Source organism: Rhinoderma darwinii, chromosome 5, assembly GCF_050947455.1.
Source record: "Rhinoderma darwinii isolate aRhiDar2 chromosome 5, aRhiDar2.hap1, whole genome shotgun sequence".
NCBI classification, from domain to species: domain Eukaryota; kingdom Metazoa; phylum Chordata; class Amphibia; order Anura; family Rhinodermatidae; genus Rhinoderma; species Rhinoderma darwinii.
In genome coordinates, this window is record NC_134691.1 from 28525431 (window position 1) to 28549440 (window position 24010).

General features: G+C 44.8%; 1 protein-coding gene across 1 annotated transcript in view; it reads left to right on the forward strand.

The window, feature by feature from the left end:
• The window catches only part of TNFRSF11B (TNF receptor superfamily member 11b), a 30965-nt gene that overhangs the window by 1496 nt on the left and 5459 nt on the right, over positions 1–24010 (forward strand). Inside the window, exons 2-4 of the mRNA XM_075827979.1 lie at positions 10543–10900; positions 14889–15074; positions 17428–17643. Of these exons, the coding sequence (XP_075684094.1) occupies positions 10543–10900; positions 14889–15074; positions 17428–17643 (760 nt within the window). The remainder of the gene's footprint in view (positions 1–10542; positions 10901–14888; positions 15075–17427; positions 17644–24010) is intronic.

Below are 24010 nucleotides of genomic sequence, written 5' to 3' on the forward strand. Positions count from 1 at the left end.
GGTTTGACTCGGCTCGTTTACTACTCTTGTTGCTCACGGTGTTGCTGTGGGCAACTGCCCCGTTTCCCTTAGGTTCTGTGTTCCCTTGTCTGTTTGTCTGTCGTGCACTTATTGAGTGTAGGGACCGTCGCCCAGTTGTACCCCGTCGCCTAGGGCGGGTCATTGCAAGTAGGCAGGGACTGAGTGGCGGGTAGATTAGGGCTCACTTGTCTGTTTCCCTACCCCCATCATTACAGGGGACAGTAAGGAAAACCCCTGTACAGCGCTGTTGAATAATATGTAGAAATTAGATGTCATCAATCAGGGATAGTCTTCATCTTTTGTTTAATTGCTTGTTAGGGCCTTTTGACCCCTCAGGAAACAGGGCCTAGGTGCGACTGCTACATCATCACCTCCTATCGCTACCCGCTAGCTAAAAATACTATCGAAGAGTCCCACATTTTTAGAGGCCAAAGTGGGTGAAAAGATTTTAAATTGTTAGTACTTTAACTGATCATATATGTACTTATTTTGCTAAACTGTGATGAGATGATACACATAACACCAGCCTGCTATGAAGGTATATATCTCATGGGACTCCGGCCTTGGGGAAGCTCGTGACATCACTATCCATATTTGGACAGTAATGTCGGGACTTCCCTGATGTATATGTTTAGCGTATACCTGAGACGGATTCCATACAGTGGCATCAGTCACCCATATACTTCCATATTAAAAAAAACATATACTGCACAGTATACATTTATTTTGTGGGACCCCTCAGGATGGGCTAGCGTAGTCTACTACGCTATACCATGATTTAAAAAAAAGATACACCAACATATACCAGCCCGATGGTGACCAAAAGAACACTCTCAGATTGGTAGCCTTCCTGACATAAGCGCTAAACGTTGAGCCAAAACGCGATGTGAACTAGGCCTAACCCCCCATATAGTTGTTTGGAGAGACAGCGCGCATGCCTGACAGCTGCTCTATACAACTCCTCCTCACCGTGGATCAATTGTAGTGATTAGTCGGACCCCCACTAGATATAATAGGTCATAAATGTCAATGGCTAGAATACCCCTTAAGGCCTCATTTACACGAGCGTGTGCGTTTTGCGCGCGCAAAAAACGCAGCGTTTTGCGCGCGCAAAAGGCACTTGGCAGCTCCGTGTGTCATCCGTGTATGATGCGCGGCTGCGTGATTTTCGCGCAGCCGCCATCATAGAGATGAGGCTAGTCGACGCCCGTCACTGTCCAAGGTGCTGAAAGAGCTAACTGATCGGCAGTAACTCTTTCAGCACCCTCGACAGTGAATGCCGATCACAATATACACCAACCTGTGAATAAAAAAAGATGTTCAAACTTACCATGAACTGCCTGCTTCCTCCAGTCCGGTCTCCCGGCCGTTGCCTTGGTGACGCGTCCCTCTCTCGTCATCCGGCCCCACCTCCCAGGATGACGCCGCAGTCCATGAGACCGCTGCAGCCTGTGATTGGCTGCAGCCTGTGCTTGGCCTGTGATTGGCTGCAGCTGTCACTTGGACTTAACTGTCATCCCGGGAGGTCGGACCGGAGTTATCGGTAAGTCAGAACGTCTTTTTTTTTTTTACAGGTTCATGGATTTTCGGAGCGGAAGTCACTGTCCATGGTGCTGAACCAGTTTAACGCTTTCAGCACCGTGGACAGAGACTGTCTCCTGACGTCGCGTACCCGAACATTTTTTACCGGTTTCGGTCAAAACGAGTTTTGCCGAACCCGGTGAAGTTCGGTGCGCTCATCTCTAATTTGACACTCCGTTTGGATGTTTGTAACCAGAAAAGCACGTGGTGCTTTTCTGTTTACATTCAGGAGTTTGACAGCTCTTGCGTGATTTTCGCGCATGCAACGCAGGACCGTCAGGGTGGCATGCGTTGTTTTCACGCACCCATTGAAGTCAATGGGTGCGTGTTGCGTGAAAAACGCAAGAATATAGAACATGTCGTGAGTTTTACGCAACGCACTCACGCTGCGCAAAATTCACGCATCGTCTAAACAGCCCCATAGACTATTATAGGTGCGTACGACACGCGTGAAAAGCACGCGCGTCGCACGCGCGTATAATACGCTCGTGTAAATGAGGCCTAAAACTTATAATAAATAGCCATGAGAGGGTTTAGTAGATTCAGTATATTATGTCCTTCACCCTGGCCCACAAACTTTTAGTAGACCCTAATTTATGCACCAGGTTCAGACTAGAGTCTTCCTGGAAAATATAAGTTCAGAATGTTCCTTGATGTATTTTGGTTTAATGTCTGTGGTACAGAAGTCTCTACACTGTGAAAGTATTAAAGACAGGGCAGACTGCCTACATTAACCGGCGTGGAAAACCATCGAGTGGGAAGCCCGGGTGAAGGATCAGAGGAGTTATTTCCAGGTTCAGTAGAAATTCATGAAAGGAATGTGACAATCTTCGGATTGTTGCTCACGTCTTGCTGAATATTTTTGTTTACTCACAGTTTCTGTCTGACGTATAACCGCTAATGGCAAAATTCAGAGTAAAACCAAATGGCTTTATGTACTTGCCAATGGCTTAAAGGGGGTGGAAGGAAGTCATTACACCCATGATGCACGTAGTTGCAGCCTATAGAGGAGCCTGTCTGGGAGTTCAACATGCAAGAGAGCGATTGTAGCAGTTATTTCAACATTCTCCTCAATGAACAGTATACAGATGTAGCAGAGCTGATTTTATGATAGAAGTGTTACTTTTAGTCAAGGCTCTGCTACATTGACAAACTCCTCTCTGCTAGATCTGTACTATATAGTAAAGTCTCATTATATGCTATATGGTAGGGATGACTAGTTCTGTCAATTCAGTCTTTCCAATCTGTCCAGAGCGGGACTGTTTTGTATGGAGTCGTAATAGGGCTGCTATGGAGATACATAGGGCTGTACATCTCGCTGCTAAGGACTGCTGCGTACTAGTGCACAGTCCTACAGGCTTCGTACCCATGTGCATGAACCTTAAAAAAAAGTCTGACAACTTTTTAGAGAGTTAATCTAGGACTTCACTATTCAATATAAGGGTATGTTCACACACTGTTTTCAGACATAATTCGGGCGTTTTAAGCCTCGAATTACGCCTGAAAAAACTGCTCTAATACGCCTACAAACATCTGCCCATTGCTTTCAATGGGTTTTACGATGTTCTGTTCCCAAGAGGTGTATTTTTACTCGTCGCTGTCAAAAGATGGCGCATAAAAAGACGCCTGCGTCAAAGAAGTGCATGTCAATTCTTGGGACATTTTTGGAGCCGTTTTTCATTGACTCCATTGAAAACAGCTCCATTAACGTCCGTAAAAGACGCCACGAAAAACGCGAGTTGTTACAAAAATGACTAAAAATCAGGAGCTGTTTTCAGGCGAAAACAGCTCCGTAATTTCAGACGTATTTTGCTACTGCATGTGAACATGCCCTAAGGCCGGATTCACACGAGCGTGTGCTTTTTGCGCGCGCAAAAAATGCGGCGTGTGTCAGCCCCGTATGATGCGCGGCTGCGTGATTTTCGCGCAGCCGCCATCATTATGACACTCTGTTTGTATGTTTGTAGCACGTGGTGCTTTTCGGTTTTCATTCATCCTTTTCACTGCTGTTGCGCGAATCACGCTTGCCCCACGGAAGTGCTTCCGTGTGGTGCGCGTGATTTTCACGCACCCATTGACTTCAATGGGTGCATGATGCGCAAAATACGCTCAAAGAACGGACATGTTGTGTTTTTCGCAGCGGACTCACGCTGCATAAAAATCACTGACTGTCTGCACGGCCCCAAAGACTAATATAGGTCCGTGCGAGGCGCGTGAAAATCATGCGCGTTGCACAGACGTATATCCCGTTCGTCTGAATAAGCCCTCAGGGTTACAGCACACATAGTGGACTATTTCCCGCTATAGATTTATACCATTTTGTGTTGCATGCAGATTTTGTAGTGGATTTGCTGCAGATTTTGTAGTAGATTTGCTGCAGATTTTGTAGCATTCTCTGATTTCCGCGCTGATTTTTTTTTGTTCTGCTACATGTATTGTACTATAAATTGCCGTGGATTCTTGGTCCAAAATCCATCTGTATGTGGCCTAATAGTCTGCCATCATCCAATTCTCCTAGCCAATACAGATCCTTACAGAGAAACCGCCCAAAGGTATACATCTTTGTTGCCTAATTACCATTACATGTCTTACCTTTCATTGTCCTCTAGTCTGTTCCCGCATGCAGTAATACATATATACCCTCATGTGGTGTGACTTCCCTGATCAAAAGTACATATGCTCGCTCGCACGCCCATCGTTCTACATGCATCAAGCACATGTTTTGTAATAGAAACACTGTGGTCAGTACTGAGCGGATTATACTTCAAAGGGGGCTCCCTCTTTCATGTCGTGGGCGAAACGCTGGTTTGATTATATTGCCTGGTATTAGTGTATATGTTTTTATGCACTAAAATACTTTAGATATATAATAATAATAATAATAATAATAATAATGTTATTATTATTAATCAAAACATCTGCCATAAAGTGAAGTTAAAAATTTGAAAAATAAAAAAAAGTATAATGAGTTTTTGGCCTTAATAAAGTTTATGACATACAGTATATGTACATGCAACCTATTTATCATGCTCAAATAATAATGTAAAAGCAAAACTTCGACAAAAACAATGCGCCTAATTTAACAAAACTATCTAACGAAAAAAATTGTCTTGTTGCCTATAGCAACTAATTACAGTGCAACTTTTATTTTCCCAGAGCAGTTGAGGAGGTATTACCAGAATTTACAATGATCATCTATTCACAGTACAGGTGATAGTTGTCTGACTGCTGGGGGCCCCACCGATTGTGATAACAGGAGTCCCGAACCCCCAGATCCTCCTCACTGCACCTGTCACATTGCATTGAGCACAAGCTTGAATGAAGCAGAGGTCGTGCATGCGCTCTCCGCTCCAATCAATGCTGATGGGACTGATGGAAACAGTCGAGCACTTCCGTCATTCTCATAGGTATTGAGTGGAGCTGCGGCACGCATTCTTGACTGCCACTCCATTTAACCGTAATGCGAAGGAAAAGGGGGTTCGGGACCCCTTTTATCACGATCTGTGGGCCGACCAGCTGTGGGGACCTCAGAGATCAGACAATTATCATCCATCTTGTGGATAGGTGATCATTGTCAATTCTGGGAATGCCCCTTTAAAGAGAGAAAAGCTGAGCTCTGATTGGTTGCTGTGTGCAGTAAGGCAAATTTTCTATTAGATGCGGTGCATTTATGTTGCGTTTTTAAACCGCAGCAAATCATTTTTCAATAGAAGTCAATGGTGAAATGTTTGTTATGGACAGACTGCTGCTATTATATTGCAATGTGTTTTTTGTGCAGTTAACTGCATCTTCATAATGTCCGACCACATGCAGTTAATGACCGCGCTGCCAATGTTGTTGCTGAACTGCTTGCGTTTTTACTAACAGTTCTGCAATGCAATGTAATGAACTATATACAGGCAGCACCGAACAAACTTCAACACGGTGTAAAACTATGTCCATCAATTATTTCATTTAAAAACGCAACAGAACTGCAGCATTACAGAGACAAAAAAAGCATGCAGTTGACCGCATCCGTTTTTCAAACGCAACAAAACCGCGTCAACGACGCACCGTGTGGCCTTACCCTAATAGCTGAGCATATTAAACTTTCTTTAAAAGTGAGATTCATATTATTAAAGCCAGATATTTGCTAAGCCAGACAACCACATGTATATATAGAGCAGCAGAACGTCCTCTTAAGATAAATATTGGATCAGGTTTTACAATAAACAATCAAAACATAACACGTCTTAAATTAAAACAAAAGACACTTTATAAAACAAACTTCCCATCTCTCCAGACAAGATATATTCATACAATAAAAAGCATTATTTGTCATTTACTTCCCACCACCAGAGTTCTGCCTATTATGTATGACAAGATTTACTATGTATTCCACAGCTGCTTATTCTCCTTGTGGAGAGTCATCTTGTATGGAATCTTTATGGCAATGCTCCCTGGGAAAAAGCATGCAAAATAGCTCTCCTCCAGAAGAAAGACAACTATCTCACTAGTGCCATCTTTAGGTGGCTACCCTGTAAGCATATGTCCAATCCTTTAAAGAGGATCTGTCACTAGTTTAGTAATGCCCTATCTCCTAGGTAATCTAATAGGCGCTCCCACACTGATATGCTAGTGAAAATTGTGTCCCAAAAAGTTTATTATTTTAAAAGTTATGAGCTTTTTTCTAAATATGCAAATGAGCCTGTGCTTGACAAATGAGCGTCAACAGCAGTGATTCTCCGGAGGTGGAGCCTCCTCACAGCCTCTAACCTATCAGCATGAAGCTGCTTCACACTGTATGAGAGACTGAGGCTAGAGGGAAGGGGGATCACATAAAACAGCCATATCTCGGGCTGTAGACCACCTAGAACAGCGGTTCTGGTGTAATTTGAAAGATGAGATTCTAATCCTTCATATAACACAGAGTTAAAACAACCGGAGATATCACTAGTTGAAACCATAGTTAGGTATAGAAGTTGTATACTATATGATCACGCTGTGTTGCTGGGAACGGAAGAGGGAGAAGCCGTATGATGATTGGACATCGCCAAACAGAAAACATTACACCACCCAGAGTGAAAAGAGTCACCTCCTATTTGGCTATTAGAGTCACATTAGCATATTTTGAAAAATGCTCATAACTTTGCAAATAATAAACTTAAAAAAAATAAAATAAAATCACACTGTATTTATCAGCATCATAGCGCCTATTAGATTAATTAGGAGATAGGGAATTAATAAACTAGTGATCCTCTTTAAATAGCCTTGAAACATGACTCTGCTTATCAGTCAAACCAGAGTCACCATCTGTAGATGACAAAGGATGTGCGTATGATTCATATGGCCCCATAGCAAAAGACTGGGATGGAGCCCCACCACCTAGATCATAGTAGATTAAACAGCAGAGAACAATCTGGCGGGGAACCCCGTTTAAGGGGTTAACATTAGCTCATAAGACTGAACGCCAATAGAAAACAATCTGGTTGACAGCTGAGCTCCGGCATATTAAACTTTATTTAAAAGTAAGATTCACATTTTAAAGGCCAAATATGTACTAAGCCCGACAACCACATGTATAACTAGAGCAGAAGAACTTCCTCTTCACATAAATATTGGATCACATTTTTTTCAACAAACAACCAAAACATAAGACGTATTATAATAAAACAAAAGTCACTTTATAAAATAAAAACTTCCAAACTCCCCAGACAAGAGGAGAAGAGATATTAATTAAATAAAATGCTTATTTGTCATTTACTTCCTCCCACCAGAGTTCTGCCTATTATGTATGACAAGATTAACTACAGTATGTATTCCACACAAAAAGGTGCTGATTCTCCTTGCGGAGATCCATTGTGTGGGGAATCATTAAAGAGGCTCTGTCACCAGTTTATAACTGCCCTATCTCCGACCTAATCTAATAGGCGCTTTAATGTAGATAACAAGTTATTATTTTTAGTTTTGAACATTTTTAGTTTTATGTTAATTTGCTAAAAATGCCCAACTAGGCGTTTTTTTTAACTTTTCACCAAGTGGGTGTTGTAAAGAAAAGTGTATGACGCTGACCAATCAGCATCATACATTTCTCTTCATTCATGCCCAGCTTGTTTAACCGCACAGCGTGATATCGCGACTTCCTTCCGCAGGTCCTTCACCGGAGCGAGGGAAGAGTCAACAGACATCGCCTCCAGCCGTGCCAGGTCGTTTATCCGAGTCTGCAACGGCTGGATGCGATGTCTGTTCAGTCTTCCATGGCTCCGGTGAAGGACCTGTGGAAGGAAGTCCCGTCACAGCGTAATCTCGCTGTGCTGTTAAACAAGCTGGGCTGGAATGAAGAGAAGTGTATGACCCTGATTGGTCAGCGTCATACACTTTTCTTTACAGTGCACACTTGCCCAGTTGGGAATTTAGAACAAGTTAGCATAAAACTAAAAATGATCATAACTTGGTGAAAAATAAAAGTTTTAAAAAAACAACTGTTGTTATCTACATTAAAGCGCCTATTAGATAGGTAGGATACAGGGCAGTTATAAACTGGTGACAGAGACTCCCTGCCCTGCTCCCTGCCCTGGGAAAAGGTATGCAAAGTAGCTTTCCTCCAAAAGGAAGACTCCTATCCCACTAGCGCCATCTCTAGGCGGGTACCCTGTAAGTCAATGTCCAAACCTTTAAAGAGCCTTGAAACATAAAATCACCCATCTGTAGAGGATGAGGGGTGTAACGAGGATTAATAGAGCCCCATAGTATAGACAGGCATGGGGCCCCACCGCCTAGATGATAATAAATTATACTGCAGACAGTACATGGGATAGATAGATAGACAGATAGAAGTCTAGAAATAGGCAGCACCCCTACATGCGTGAAAAAAACTGTGCTTTTATTAGCCCCTGTGCAATGTTTCAGCTCCACACACTAGAGCCTTTCTCAAGAAAGGCTCTAGTGTGTGCAGCTGAAAAGTCGCACAGGGGCTAATAAAAGCTCTGTTTTTTTCACATATGTGGTGGTGGTGGTGCCGCCTATTTCTAGACTTTTATCTATCTACTGTATCTATCCATCTAGAAATGTCAGATAGATAGATAGATAGATAGATAGATAGATAGATAGATAGATATTAGAGTCATATATGAGAGAAGGTGAACCCACATGATACATGAGATAGAAACCTGAAGGCTACTGACTTGTTTTTCCCCACAAAAAAGCAATGATGTTCTGGAACTTGACTAGGCCCCCTTAACCCCTGGCCCCATAAAAGCTGCTATGTCTTTAGCTACGCCCATGTAGATGAAGGTTTTGTTAATCACTAGTAGAGAGAAACTATGAACCTCTAATAATTCTGAATGTCTTATAATCCAGCACCTGTCCGTTTGATTGATGTCAGATAAAATGGTTATTCCCATTTTCTAAATTTCTGGCATATCCAAAGGAATTTTACTGCATATGTTAAATATACCATAATGTACATTTCTGTGCTCATAAGAGTATATGGTTTATCAGATATTCTATTAGAGTTGTGATTTAATAAAAGGTGGTACCTTGTGGGGCACTCTCAGTTGGAGCCGCCACTCAGAGACAGTATTATAGAATATGAAGCCTGTGCAACAAGCAAAGTAGAGCATCGCCGTAAGGGGGGATTCAGACGAGCGCGATTTGCGCGCGTGCAGGCCGCGTATTTTCTGCGCATCACGCACAGCACTATAGAAGGCAATGAGGCAGTTCAAACAGTGCGTGATTCTTGCGCAGCGTTTGTTCGCTGCGTACTATACGCGACCGGTTCAAAAACTCTGCGTATTTCACGCATCACGCACCCATTGAAGTCAATGGGTGCGTGAAAATCACGCGCACCACACGGAAGCACTTCCATGGGACGAGCGTGATTCGCGCAACAGCAGTGAAAAGGATGAATGAAAACCGAAAAGCACCACGTGCTTTTCTGTTTCCGAACATCCAAACGGAGTGTCTTTGCGATGAGCGAAGCCGGTCAAGCGTACCGAACTTCACCGGGTTCGGCCAAACTCGTTTTGGCCGATCCCGGCAAAAAAATTATCGGTACGCGATGTCAGGAGATAGTCACTGTCCATGGTGCTGAAAGAGTTAAACTGTTTCAGCACCATGGACAGTGACTTGCGATCACAAAATACATTAACCTGTAAAAAAAAACCGAAGTTCTAACTTACCGATTACTCCTGTCTCCTTCCTGCAGTCCGACCTCCCGGGATGACACTTCAGTTCAAGTGACAGCTCCAGCCAATCACAGGCCAAGCACAGGCTGCAGCCAATCACAGGCTGCAGCGGTCACTTGGACTGCTGCGTCATCCAGGGAGGTGGGGCCCGATGTCAAGAGAGGCGCGTCACCAAGGACGCGTCACCAAGGACGCGTCACCAAGGACGCGTCACCAAGGCAACGGCCGGGAAGTTCTCGGTAAGTAGGAACTTTATCTTTTTTTTTTACAGGTTTTTCGCTGTTGTGTTCGGCATTCACTGTCGAGGGTGCTGAAAGATTTAGCTCTTTCAGCACCTTGGACAGTGACGGGCGTTGACAAGCCTCATCTCTATGATGCCGGCTGCGCGAAAATCACGCAGCCGCGCATCAGACACGCATGACACACGCAGCTGTCAAATGGTTTTTGCGCTCGCAAAACGCTGCGTTGTTTGCGCGCGCAAAAACGCAACGTTCGTGTGAATCTCCCCTAAATAATAGTCCCTTAGGGGAGGCTTACAGAGGTACAGTAAGGTCCCATAGACTTCTAGAGCCATAATATGATAGTGTTCATGAGTCCTTACTCTATCACTAGGACTTCTGGACTAACCTCCCCTCTACATTCTTCTTTCCCTGATCTCTGACCCTCAATAAGGAAACTTTAAGTGGCAAAGTTGAGTTTTGGATTATCTCTGATTCTGAAATGTTTGCATACAACTCCATTAGTTTTATACTTTTGTTAATTTTTTTTTCCATAGGTGTTCCATGTCAGTATTACTGTAGGAAATTCTCCGAAATATACTCATTATGACACTTACACACTTCTTGAGTTCCAATGTGACCAATGTCCACCAGGGACTATTGTTAAACACGACTGCACGGCTGAGAAGAGGACAGAGTGTGCCCCTTGCCCTTCCAATTATTTTACCAACGAATGGAACTCCCACAGGGACTGTCAGTACTGCAGTGCCATCTGTAAGGAGCTGCAGCTTGTGAAACAAGAGTGTAGTAGCACCAGCAATAGGATATGTGAGTGCATTGATGGCTTTTTTCTGGATATAGAGTTCTGCTCACCCCACAAGGAGTGCCCACCTGGTTATGGAGTAATACAACAAGGTATGTAATACTTTTTCTATGTATTTGGTCAAAAGGCAAAGTTCTAGTTGGATATGAGAATTCTCCTTAGTTAATAGTGATAAAGAAACATAATTATTCAAGCTTTGCCAATATTATATGCTTATGCTATATATATATATATATATATATATATATATATATATATATATATATAATGTATACATCTCATGTTTCTACTGTCTCTCTGGAATGTCATGAGGTCTTAGTAGGATAAAGATTGAAACTTTATCAATTAGGTCTGCCGGCTATCCCTCCTTAAGGTGGATCGCGGTGGAGGTCATGCTGAGATAATATTTTCGCGTTTTCTGCAGATTGACTTGATGTTCAGGACAACAGGAACTTGTAAATAGAATGATGTGTTATTAGTACTCATTTCTAGTACGACCAATAACTTGTAAGGCAGTTCCTTGATGGCATTTAGCCAGAAAAGACCTTTAGAAGGTTAATCTAAAAGCCAATCTTTAGATCTTCTGTCTAAGGGTATGTGCACACGGTGAGAGGCTTTTACGGCTGAAATGACAGACTGTTTTCAGGAGAAAACAGCTGCCTCGTTTCAGCCGTGATTCCTCTTCTGACAGCCGTAAATTTTGAGCTGTGCTTCCTTGAGTTCAATGAAGTACGGCTCAAATTACGTCTGAAAGAAGTGTCCTGCACTTCTTTTGACGAGGCTGTATTTTTACGCGTCGTCGTTTGACAGCTGTCAAACGACGACGCGTAAATGACAGGTCGTCGGCACAGTACGTCGGCAAACCCATTCAAATGAATGGGCAGATGTTTGCCGACGTATTTGAGCCGTATTTTCAGGCGTAAATCGAGGCATAATACGCCTCGTTTACGCCTGAAAATAGGTCGTGTGAACCCAGCCTAACTCTTGAGAGGATCTCCATGACCATGTTTTTCTTATTTCTTACTTCTCTATCTCATTATTGTAACATTTCTTTCTTAATAAAGTCTCTTAATGTCACTGTGAGACAATAGTTTGTTCAAGATTTCCATATCAGCAGCAAATTATCATGGCAAAGCGCCCAATAACCCGAGATCTCTCAAAGTTCAAAAGAACTACTGATGGAGGTCTGTAAAAAGCTCAGATGAGGACCTCCATAAAGACAATGAAAATATATAGAAAAAAAAACTGTGGCTACCATTGGTGGGACAGATAAGAATTTGATAAGACGTGTCATAGCCTACAGGATGGTATATTCTAGTTTTTGCCACAAATGTGGTAGGTATCCTGTTTTATTGGCCGGAACAAAAGTTTTTCTCCACTCAAGGTCCCAAGAAACCTACCTAATCTGTGGTACTAACCAAAACATACCAGCTAGTTGGATGTGACATGAAAATTGATCTACCTGTCCAGGTTCTTTCTTGTCCAGTATTATACAAGGGGAGACATACCAAATAGCCTACTCATCTAGGCACTTGTAGTCAATGGGTCTCACCACCACATCAAAGAGGTTGCCAAGGTTCACGATTGCTAAAGATATTCAGTCTGGTTCGTCAGGCTAGAGGCTAAATGGACAACCATTTTTCTAAACTAGATCAATAAAAGTTCACAAGTAGTACTAATGGAGGTCTAGAAAATACGGTGCCCTTGGTCTGGTATTTGGTAAACTTACAGTTAAAGTTTTATTAAAATACAGTATACTCACATATAGTAGTGGTGTGTCAAAGTCTACAGGATGATATGTACTGGTTTGTTTCACATATTGGGTAGCTCTCGCGTTATCTTGGCTGAAGCAGAAGTTCTCCTTCACCCAAGATCAAAGGAGGCCTACATAATCCTTGGTACAAACCCCAACATACAAGTCAGTAGGACATGAAGTCTTCTCTAGGTTCTGGTCCTTGATTATGCCTATAGCATTCAGTATTACATAGCGGTATTATTTGCAGCTTGTGCGTCTTGGCGCCTGTAGACCATGTGCCCCACTACATCAAAAGAGGTGATACTAATGATTCCCAAGACTAACAACTATTGGTGTTAATGAAACTCAACCTAGTTTGTCAGGCCAGAGGTTGAATGGACCACCACTTTCGGAACGAGATATATACCTCCAGACACTTTCCTTCCTCAACTACTTTTGCAGTTCATAGAAAGTGCATTGTTCAGCAGGCGGATGAGGCATGATCGAGGTGAGCTTTAAAATGAGAAAAAAATTATTTAGAAAAAAGTTTTGCCTATTAACCTGTCCATAGGAAAATTCTCTTAAGCTCTCTTAAAGTGAAGCTTAAACTTGGTCAATTGATTCACCAATACATCCCATTGTCCAGTGTGTTAGATAATGGGTCAGAGCATGGAATTGCTCTTTAACATGGTCATTGTTGGGGGTCTGTGATCCCCATTGATCGCTGGAACAAAGGGTTAGCAGCCCTCTTCTTTCATCTTCTACAGTCCCATTACAATAAATGAGAGATTTACGACCACATACTTCTGAAGAGTCTTAGTTTGGAAAATAAATAAAAAATGAAAATGAAAATTGAATGCTGTGTCGGAGCTGCTAATAATTCTGTAGATGACGGAAAGCCTTTATAGTGTATTAGAGAGGGAAAGGTGCCCATCACACAGAAATGGACTGTAACTGTGTGAGAGGCGCCCACTCTAACCAACCCTGTGAAGGGAGGACTGAGAATGAAGACCGCGAGCATCAAAGGTAGACCATGCAGACTGAATGGGGCTGAGCTGCAATACCACACACAGCCTATGGACAAGAGTGGCGCTGTTTCTGGAAGAAAGCAGAAATTTTAACATGAAAAGGCTCGATGTGTACGTCTCCGTGGAATGCCTTCCTCATCTGTGCCCAACACCGCAGGGTAACATAGCCTGGCACCTACCACAGAGATCTGAAGTTCGGGTCACCCAGGCTGATAGCTTAAAAGTGGTTTCATATAAAATGAGCAAGACCCAGAATCAAAATCCTGCATGTTTACACAGACCCGTAACTCAGCATTCAACTATACAGCTAGTGTTCACTTTGCTGAGGTGAAATATGTTTTCCATTTGCTTTAGGCCTCATGCACACGACTTTAGCCATGTGCACGGCCCGTAATTGCGGCACGGATGGCCGTGAAGTGTCATCCGCGGGCCGTCTGCAAATCACGGACCGTGCACAGATTGATTTCAATGCAAATGAGGCCCATATAATGACATGTCCTATATTTTTGCGGTCCGGGCTCCCAGCCAATGCACGGACCGTGGAAACCAATAATTCAATAATTTTTTATCCATAAGTCTCGGCCTTCAAATATAGTACTCTGACCAATCCCCTATACACCCTCTTCAATGCCCCTATAATAGTATCATTCAAATTTCCTCATTAATTCTTTGTTCACAGAGGTCCTCAAACGTTCTGGTATTTTTGACCGCAAGAAAATCGCAGTCTACAGCACCGTCGAAAGTATCAGAATTTTGACAGACCCAATTAAAGTCAGTGGAGTGCATCAGTGTCTGTTTGGATCCGTCGGATTTGTCACTTCTCCGTTATAGATGGAAGCCATGACACTAATTTGAACAGAGCCTAACAGACTAGAGTTCCTCCCCATAACGGTGACATCCACAGTGTCCCCATAGAGAAGGCCAGAGTGCACCAGCAACTATGACAGCCACTCTGACATCCTCACAGTGACAGCTTTAACTACTGTAGTACCCTATAATTAAAAAAAAAAAACACTTACCTCCTTTGCACTAAAAAAATTGATCTCTTCTACTACAAAAAGTGAGATGTAAACCACCAATGAATTGGCAAAGAATGGCCGGTCACCTATCATATCTCTGAGTAGCACCAGACGAGGTTATCTCTCCGGAAGAAACTGTCTATGACTGATTGCTCGTGCCGATCAGACTCCCTACAAAATTGCCTGCTCTCCTAGGAGTCCAGGAGGTCTATCTAATTTCAATAGAAACTAAGCACCAATCAAATCATTATTGTTTGGATAAGTCAAAGATATTTAATTGTAGTTTCTGTGTTTTCAGGGACTCCTGACAGTGACACCATTTGTGGTGAATGTCCAGAGGGAATGTTCTCGAATGTAACTTCATCCAAAGCTCCGTGCCAAAAACAAACTGACTGCAAAAAGCTCAGCCGTAAAGTGCTGTACAAAGGAAGTTCTACACATGACTCAGTGTGTAAAGAAGAAACAACCAATTCATGTGAAATAGGTAAAGCACAACTTGAACTTATAGTACATTGTTATCTCACTGTTATGTCATCTTTTCAGCAAAAAGATAACTCAGAACTCATAAAACATGAAAAACCAAACATAATACACTGTAATGGCATAACCTGGAAAATTTGGCAAAATCACAAACTCAGCTCCTGGGCATTGACAAATTCAGCTCTACTACATATAGTTCACTCTTATGACAGGAAAAACTGAATATTCTTGTATATAGGGGGCAGTATTATAGTAGTTATATTATTGTACATAGGGGCAGTATTATAGTAGTTATATTCTTTTATATAGGGGGCAGTATTATAGTAGTTATATTCTTGTACATAGGAGGCAGTATTATAGTAGTTATATTATTGTACATAGGGGCAGTATTATAGTAGTTATATTCTTGTATATAGGGGGCAGTATTATAGTAGTTATATTCTTGTATATAGGGGGCAGTATTATAGTAGTTATATTCTTGTATATAGGGGCAGTATTATAGTAGTTATATTCTTGTATATAGGGGAGGTATTATAGTAGTTATATTCTTGTATATAGGAGGCAGTATTATAGTAGTTATATTCTTGTATATAGGGGGCAGTATTATAGTAGTTATAGTCTTGTATATAGGGGGCAGTATTATAGTAGTTATAGTCTTGTACATAGGTGCAGTATTATAGTAGTTATATTCTTGTATATAGGGGTAGTATTATAGTAGTTATATTCTTGTATATAGGGGGCAGTATTATAGTAGTTATAGTCTTGTACATAGGTGCAGTATTATAGTAGTTATATTCTTGTACATAGAGGGCAGTATTATAGTAGTTATATTCTTGTATATAGGAGCAGTATTATAGTAGTTATATTCTTGTACATAGGAGGCAGTATTATAGTAGTTATTTTCTTGTATATAGGGGACACAGTAGTATAGTAGTTAAATTCTTGTACATAGGGGCAGTATTATAGTAGTTATATTCTTGTACATAGAGGGCAGTATTATAGTAGTTATATTCTTGTATATAGGAGCAGTATTATAGTAGTTATATTCTTGTATATAGGGGACGGTAGTATAGTAGTTAAATTCTTGTACATAGGGGCAGTATTATACTAATTATATTCTTGTACATAGGGTCACTATTATAGTAGTTATATTCTTGTACATAGGAGCAGTATTATAGTAGTGATATTCTTGTGTATAGGAGCAGTATTATAGTAGTTATATTCTTGTATATAGGAGGCAGTATTATAGTAGTTATATTCTTGTATGTAGAGTGCAGTATTATAGTAGTTATATTCTTGTACATAGGGGGCAGTATTATAGTAGTTATATTCTTGTACATAGGGGCAGTGTTATAGTAGTTATATTCTTGTACATAGGGGCAGTATTATTGTAGTTATATTCTTGTATATAGGGGGCAGTATTATAGTAGTTATATTCTTGTACATAGGGGACAGTAGTATAGTAGTTAAATTCTTGTACATAGGAGGCATTATTAGGGCACATTCACACATGGCGGAATTGCTGTGGATTTCCACTGCGGACAGTCCGCAGTGGAATTCTCCAGCGGCCGTTTTTTTTTTCATTTCTTTCTATACATTTTTAGGAAAGTTAGTTCAGACGTTGCAGAAAATTACTTTGCGGAAATTAGGCTGCGGTGCAGAATTTCCCCTCCACAGCATGCACTTTCCATTGCGGAAAAGAAGCCGAATTTCACTGCAGATTTCAGCCTTTGCAATGCAAAAACTGAAATCTGTGGCAAGTCCAGCGTGATATCTGCAACGTCTGAATTACCTGTCAAATATGCAAATTTTGGTGCAGATTTGTTGCGTAATTGCCCCAAATCTGCACCAACATTTGCAGCGGAAAAATTCTGCCACGTCTGAACGTGCCCTTGTAGTGGTTATATTCTTGTACATAGGGGGCAGTATTATAGTAGTTATATTCTGGTATATAGGGGGCAGTATTATAGTAGTTATATTCTTGTATATAGGGGGCAGTATTATAGTAGTTATATTCTTGTATATAGGTGGCAGTATTATAGTAGATATATTCTTTTACATAGGGGACAGTAGTATAGTAGTTAAATTCTTGTACAGCGGTATTAATATGCACAAATTCTACTTTTATGTGAGGGTAATGGATACATTGGGTTGCAAAGCATTTTGTTGATCCGGACATCTGCTTAGAGCAGTTGTATTTTCCTCGCACCAGCGTACACTTCAACAGAAAGCAACAATGAGAACAAAAATCTTTAGTAAAAATAATTAAAAATATGTACACTATTCCAGTCCCAAACATGAATGGGGTTAAATTTCTATACCATGGAATAACATTTTGCTTGTGATTCTCTGCGTAGATGTTACGCTTTGTGAAGAGGCCTTGTTTCGGTTTCCAGCGCCCCCAGAGAACTGGATAATGACTCTCATTCAGAAATTTTCCAGCACAGCCGTGACATTACAGCAAATAAATAAAATACTGGAAAACCATAACGCAAACGAAAAGCCATTCTACGTATTTAAATTATACAAGAGTCAACGCAAAGCAGATACCTCCTTCACCCCTCTCATTAAAGGTAATTATATTGATGATATATAAAATGAAGTTTTCCTAACTGCGGTTACAGAATTTCCAGCCTTTTACTATAGGAGCGGCCGCACTGCCACCCTGCAAGAATAAGGGGAGGCCGCCATGACAGGTTAGGAGGGAGTGGGTAGGAAGGAGTTAATGAGGTTGTGTAGCGGTTGTTAGGGGAGTGAAGGGGAGTGACTGTGAGGGGAGGAGGGAGTGAGTAGCGCGGCTTCCCGCTGTTTTCCTCAGATCGAGGGAGACAGCGAGTAAGCAACAGCAGCAGAAGTCGGCAGCGTCTTACCTGAGCGAGATTACTTCCTTTGAGGGACTCGTGGAGCGACTCCGGGCGGCGGTTGAGTTCCAGGAGGCAGGATGGTTAGAGGCGGCAGTGACGAGTTTAGTGGGGATGCCTGTGCCGCCGACAGCTGGGCCCCGGCGCTCACATCGCGTGGTGTCCGGGGAGGGGGGAGGGGCGGTTTCTTCCCTGTCGCCCCCTGTTGTGCTGGATTTAGCTCTAGGCAGCCCTCTGCTGCTCAGCCCCCTGGCTAGTGGAGGGATTATCCCTGATTCAGGTACATCTGATGCCGTGCCTGCTCGCAGGTCACGGCGTGTCGGCCCTCAGCTAGACTAAGCCCTGAGGAAATCCCGCGGGTACGGCGGCGCAGGGGAAGCCCCTCCAGGGTCGCTGCAGGCCGGTCTCCAGGGAGAGCTGCATCCCCTCGGGGGCCCTGGCCTGGCAGAAATCCCCAGCCGCGGCGGTGCTTGGCGGTTAGGGGGGGGTTGGCTCCTGGCTTCCCAAATACCCCCCCACCGTCTGGTGTAGTGCAGGAGACAGGGACGTCGGCAGCCCCGCCTGGTGATACGCCAATCAGGGGGCTGGCTGCTTCTTGGCCTTCTTCAAGGGGGATGGTGAGTCCGGTGGGCCGTGGCGTACAGTCCGAAGTCTGGATACCGCGGACCGCGCAGCAGGCCGCTGGCCCTTTCAGCATCAGGGCCTCTAGGGAGGCCGGCCCTTCAGGACAATCGGTTCAAGGATCTCCGTGCTTGCATTGTGGATGTGGGCAGCGGTCGCAGATGGGGGTTGCGTTTGAAGAAGGAGCGGTTGAGGAGCCCCAGCGTGTTCAAGTTCGTCCGGCTGGCGGGATCACAGCGCCTGAACAGCCAGGTGGGTGTTTCTCTTCTGTCTCTTTTGCTAATACTTACATGGCGGGGGTTGCTTCGGGCAATGCGGACGTCGGCGGGTTGTCAGGGGTAAGTGGTAGTGGTTTCGCGGATCTAGTGGGTTGCTTGCCCGTGCTGGTCAACAAATTGGACGGGTCACGGGCCCCGGGGTCGGCAGGAGTGGCTCCGGTTGCGGTTTGTGGGGGTGGCAGCGCCGGCGGTGGTCGGACAGCCCCAATATAGGGCGCCGGTAGGAAGTTCTGGGGGGGCTGTGGCGGTGTCGGTGCAGACGGATGGGGCGCAGGAGGGTGACATCCAACTGCACGATAGAGTGAGGGGGGAGGTTTATGTATGTTTTGAGGGCCCGTTGGGGGCGCGTTTGAAACAGGAGGTGCGCGAGCGTATATGGAAGGATGAATATGTGGAGATATTTTCTCTTCTTCCTTTGGCAAAATGTAATTTGGATAAAGGAAAAAGGATGAGAGTAAGAAAGAGGAGGAGGAACGGCGGCGGTATCGGCTCATTCCGCAAACGTTTGTGAACTGGTTGCAAGCTTTTGCGATATTGGCTAGCGTTGTGGGGGAGAAGGCTCCGGAGCATTGTTCCACTCTTTTTTGTTATATGGATGCAATCGGTGAGATGCATCGGGTGTACGGCGGGGTGGCTTGGCTGTGGTATGATGAGCAATTTCGGCAGAGGAAGGCGGTGCGGCCCAGCATTAGATGGGATCAGAAAGACATCGCATTGTGGTTAAGGGTGACGGCTCCGGTTAAGACGGGACAGTCCTTTCCAGGGAGCAGGTCGGCCAGTCCGGTCAAGGGGCTGGTTCTAAGCTCGGTTTTTGCTGGCAGTTCAACGACGGCCAATGTAAATTTGGGACAACGTGCAAGTTTAAACACGTGTGTTCCCATTGCAGCGGGTCGTCGCATGGCGCGTCAAAATGTCTGCGAAACGGAAAAAAGGGAAGTGGAACAGGGGGTACAGCTGGTCAAGGGGATGACGCCGGTGAAGTTGGAAAAGATGGCCCCCTTTCTAAGTAGGTATCCGGATAGGGCTGGGGCGCAGTTGCTTGCGGATGGTTTTAGTGTGGGTTTTGTGATTTCCCCCCCCCTTATGTTGTTCCGGTCACTCGTTGGAATCTCCGGTCCGCTTATCAACACTCTGGGGTGGTGTCGGATAAGCTGCGTAAGGAGGTGACCTTGGGACGCATGGCTGGACCTTTTGTGGAACCACCGGTTCTGGATCTTGTTGTTTCCCCGTTGGGTGTGGTGCCTAAGCGTGAGCCGAACAAGTTTCGTTTAATACATCATCTTTCTTTTCCCCGGGGGGCTTCAGTGAACGATGGGATTGATCCGGTGTTGTGTTCAGTTGTTTACGTGTCGTTTGATAAGGCGGTAGTTTTGGTTCGGGAGGCGGGTGAAGGTGCCTTGTTAGCTAACTGGATTAAAAGGAGAAAAAGACACGGCGCCACCTTGTGCAGATCAGTCGGGAAAGGGTGAGACAAGAGTACAAGTAATGTGCTCACCTAGATACGATGGTAATAAGCGTGTAAGTAAGAACCACAGTGCTGCTGCCAGATCCGAGTCGGTATCCAATTGGACCGCTTAGGTAGAGAAATTTGCAGGAGAAAAAGGGATCATTCCAGGGGCGCTGCTGTGTGGTAGGAATAATAGGAACGAAATCCGGAGATAATTGTTATTCAATTTATTCGAAAAAGTGGCTACGCGTTTCAACGATGAACAATCGTCTTCATCAGGCCTGATGAAGACGATTGTTCATCGTTGAAACGCGTAGCCACTTTTTCGAATAAATTGAATAACAATTATCTCCGGATTTCGTTCCTATTATTCCTACCACACAGCAGCGCCCCTGGAATGATCCCTTTTTCTCCTGCAAATTTCCCTTGTTAGCTAAAACAGACATTGAGGCAGCTTTTCGGTTATTGCCGGTTCATCCCAAGAGGAAACGGTTGTTGGGCTGTTTTTGGGAAGGGGAATTTTTTGTGGATCGTTGTTTGCCTATGGGTTGCTCCCTGTCATGCACCTATTTTGAGGCTTTCATTCTTTTTTGGAGTGGGTAATTCGGGAAGTCGCAGGTGTAAGATCTGTCATTCATTACCTTGATGATTTTCTGTGTGTTGGCCCGGGTGGTTTTGGGGTGTGCGCCAATGTTTTGTATGCTTTGCAAGGTGTCATGCGAGAGTTTGGAGTCCCGTTGGCTCCGGACAAAACGGAGGGGCCGGTCATGGTTATTCGTTTTTTGGGCATTGAAATTGACTCGGTGTTGATGGAATGCAGGCTCCCAGAGGACAAATTGACGGCTCTGCAGGCGGAGGTTCAGGCGTTGTCTCGGCTTAAGAAGGTTACGTTACGCAGTTTGCAGTCTGTCTTGAGGAAGTTGAACTTCGCGTGCCGGATATTGCCCATGGGCAGGGTTTTTAGTAGACGTTTGGCGGCGGCAACTGCGGGTGTCATGGCCCCGCATCATTTTGTGAGGTTGAGTGGTGAGCATCGGGCCGACTTGGAAGTGTGGCATCGGTTTTTGGGGCAATACAACGGTCGGTCTCTTTGGATGGCCAGGGCTCTTGATTCCGTGAACTTGGACTTGTTTACGGACGCCGCTGGAGGGGGCGGTTTTGGGGCTTATTGTGGGGGCCAGTGGTGTGCTGGGGGGTGGCCTGATAGCTGGGTGGAGCATGGTCTGACAAAAAACTTGGCCCTGCTCGAGCTATTTCCTATCGTGGTCGCTGTGACCATTTGGGGGGATAGGCTCAGGGACAAGAAGATCAGTTTCTACTGCGATAATATGGGGGTGGTTTTGGCTATTAATAATATGTAGGCGTCGTCTCCTCCAGTGGTTCAACTGTTGCGGCATTTAGTGCTAATTTGTTTGTCATTGAATGCTTGGGTGGTGGCGGTGCATGTGCCGGGGGTGGACAATTGTGTGGCTGATGCCCTTTCTCGCTCGCAGTGGGATCGTTTTCGTCAGCTGGCGCCGGCAGCAGATCGGATCGGCAAGGTGTGCCCGGATCATCTATGGGATTTGGTTTCTCTGCAGCAGAAGCATTGATTGAGCGATCTTTGGCGAGTTCTACGTGGGCAGCATATCGGGCTGGCTGGGCTCAATGGGAGCGTTGGTTGGGAGCACTAGGTGACGTCCGGTCTGACCGGGACAGATTAGTGGCTCTGTTGTATTGGCTGGGGGACGCGTATGAATCAGGTGTGTCAGTGTCGAAAGTGAACAAGTTTGTATCTGCGGTGGCGTTCGGTCTGAAGTTGAATGGCGTCTCGGATGTGACTAAGGAATTTCTAGCGGTGCAAGCGTTGAAAGGGATTCGAAGGGGGAGAGTGTCGGTTGACAGGCGGCGGCAAGTTTCGTTCCGGATTCTTTGTTTGTTGGGTACGGCGGTGGAGGGGGTGTGTAGTTCGGCCTTTTTTGGGACTTTCAGAGTGGGTGAATTGGTGTTGCCGAGTGTGTCGCGTGCGGGAGGCATATGTCAGGATGATGTGGAGCTGTTTGCGGATAGGGTGGAGATCGTGCTGCGCAGGTCAAAAACTGACCCGACAGGCAGGGGGAGGCGGATAGTGTTGTTTGCGATTGAGGGTTCGGTGATGTGTCCAGTACATTGCGTTTCTGCCTTGGGTGTACAGGTGGGGTCACCGGGGGTTCCGTTATTGCGACATGAGGATGGGTCTTTTTTATCTAGGTTCCAGTTTGGTGCGGTGTTCAAGCGCTGTTTGCTGGCAGTCGGGATACGGGCGACTGATTACTCTTCCCATTCTTTTCGAATTGGTGCGGCGACTGAAGCGGTGAGATGGGGGTTGGATGAGGCAGGGGTTAGGCGTATTGGGAGATGGGAGTCTAACCGTTTCCGCTCTTACGTTCGGCCTCAGCTGTTGTAAGTCTCTTCAAAGATGGCTGGGGTGTACGTTATGCCTGTGTATGATGGAGTGTGAATGGGATTGGTAAGCGGTATGTGTTTTTTCTCTTTACAGGTTCACGCCCTTGTCTGGTTTGGATCTTGGGGCATTCCTTTGTGTATTGGGGCGCACTGAGGGCGGACGTTCACCCGTATTGACGCCAACTGAGGATTCCGCGGGATGATGCTATTCTGCATTGGTTAGGTTTTAGAGGGATGGTTTGGTCTAGGGTGTTGCAGGAATTTCAGGTGTATACACAGCTAGTTAGGGTTCCTGAGATGTTAGTGTTGCATGTTGGGGGGAACGATTTAGGTGTTCGCCCCTTTCGGGATTTAGTTAGGGACATTAAGCATGATTTGTTGTGCTTATGGGCGTTACACCCGAGACTTCTTATAGTTTGGTCGGATATTGTGCCCAGAAGGACCTGGCGTTTGGCCCGATCCGTGGAGAGGCTGAATAAGGCCAGGATAAAGGTTAATAGGGCGGTGTCCAGTGGCATAGCTATAGGGGTCGCAGCGGTCGCAGTTGCGACCGGGCCCGCAAGCCAGGGGGGCCCTCAGGGCCCCCTCGCCACACTAACGCTGACTGTAGGGCCGGGCTGCCTATCTGGCAAATGCCAGATGCCGGTGTATGTAGTGTGCTGCTGCTGCCCGCCCACCTCTTTATCCCCAGCGGCGGGCCCTACTCTGTAGTGTGACACATTTCGCCTCCCTGAGCAGCTCACAGCCCACTTGTTGGACGCTTTACTACGCAGCCTGCTGCAGTCCAGCCAATTAGTGTGGGTCATACTGATTGGCTGGGCTGCACTAGGCTGTGTACTACAGCAGCCAGCATATAGACTGTGCACTGCATAGGGGGGAATTGTCGTGGTCCTAGCAGCAGCAGGAGGTGCCTCATGAGTCGTGGTGGACTTAACTTTTCAACCCCCCCCTCCCCCGGTCCCATCATATTGCATCATGGCTCACAGAGCTGAGCAGAGAAATAGTCAGACTCCAAGGTAAGAGCCAGGGAGCACTGCAGCAGCTTATGAGAAAAAAGTGCCCCCAGTACTTTGCAAAGAAACTACTGTCTGTTGTGCCCTTCCCCTGCATGGGGAACTATAACTCCAAGCATGCCATGATACCTGTAGGTTTTCAGGACCTGCTGTGAGTTGTAGTTCTCCTCACCAATTGTATTCAACAAGTATGTTATTACTTTCTTAAAGAGGTATTCCTATTTACAGTATCTGCCATAAGTACCACCTATGGGATCCTCACCCATCAGCAGACCCCTGTTCGCCAATTCCTGCCC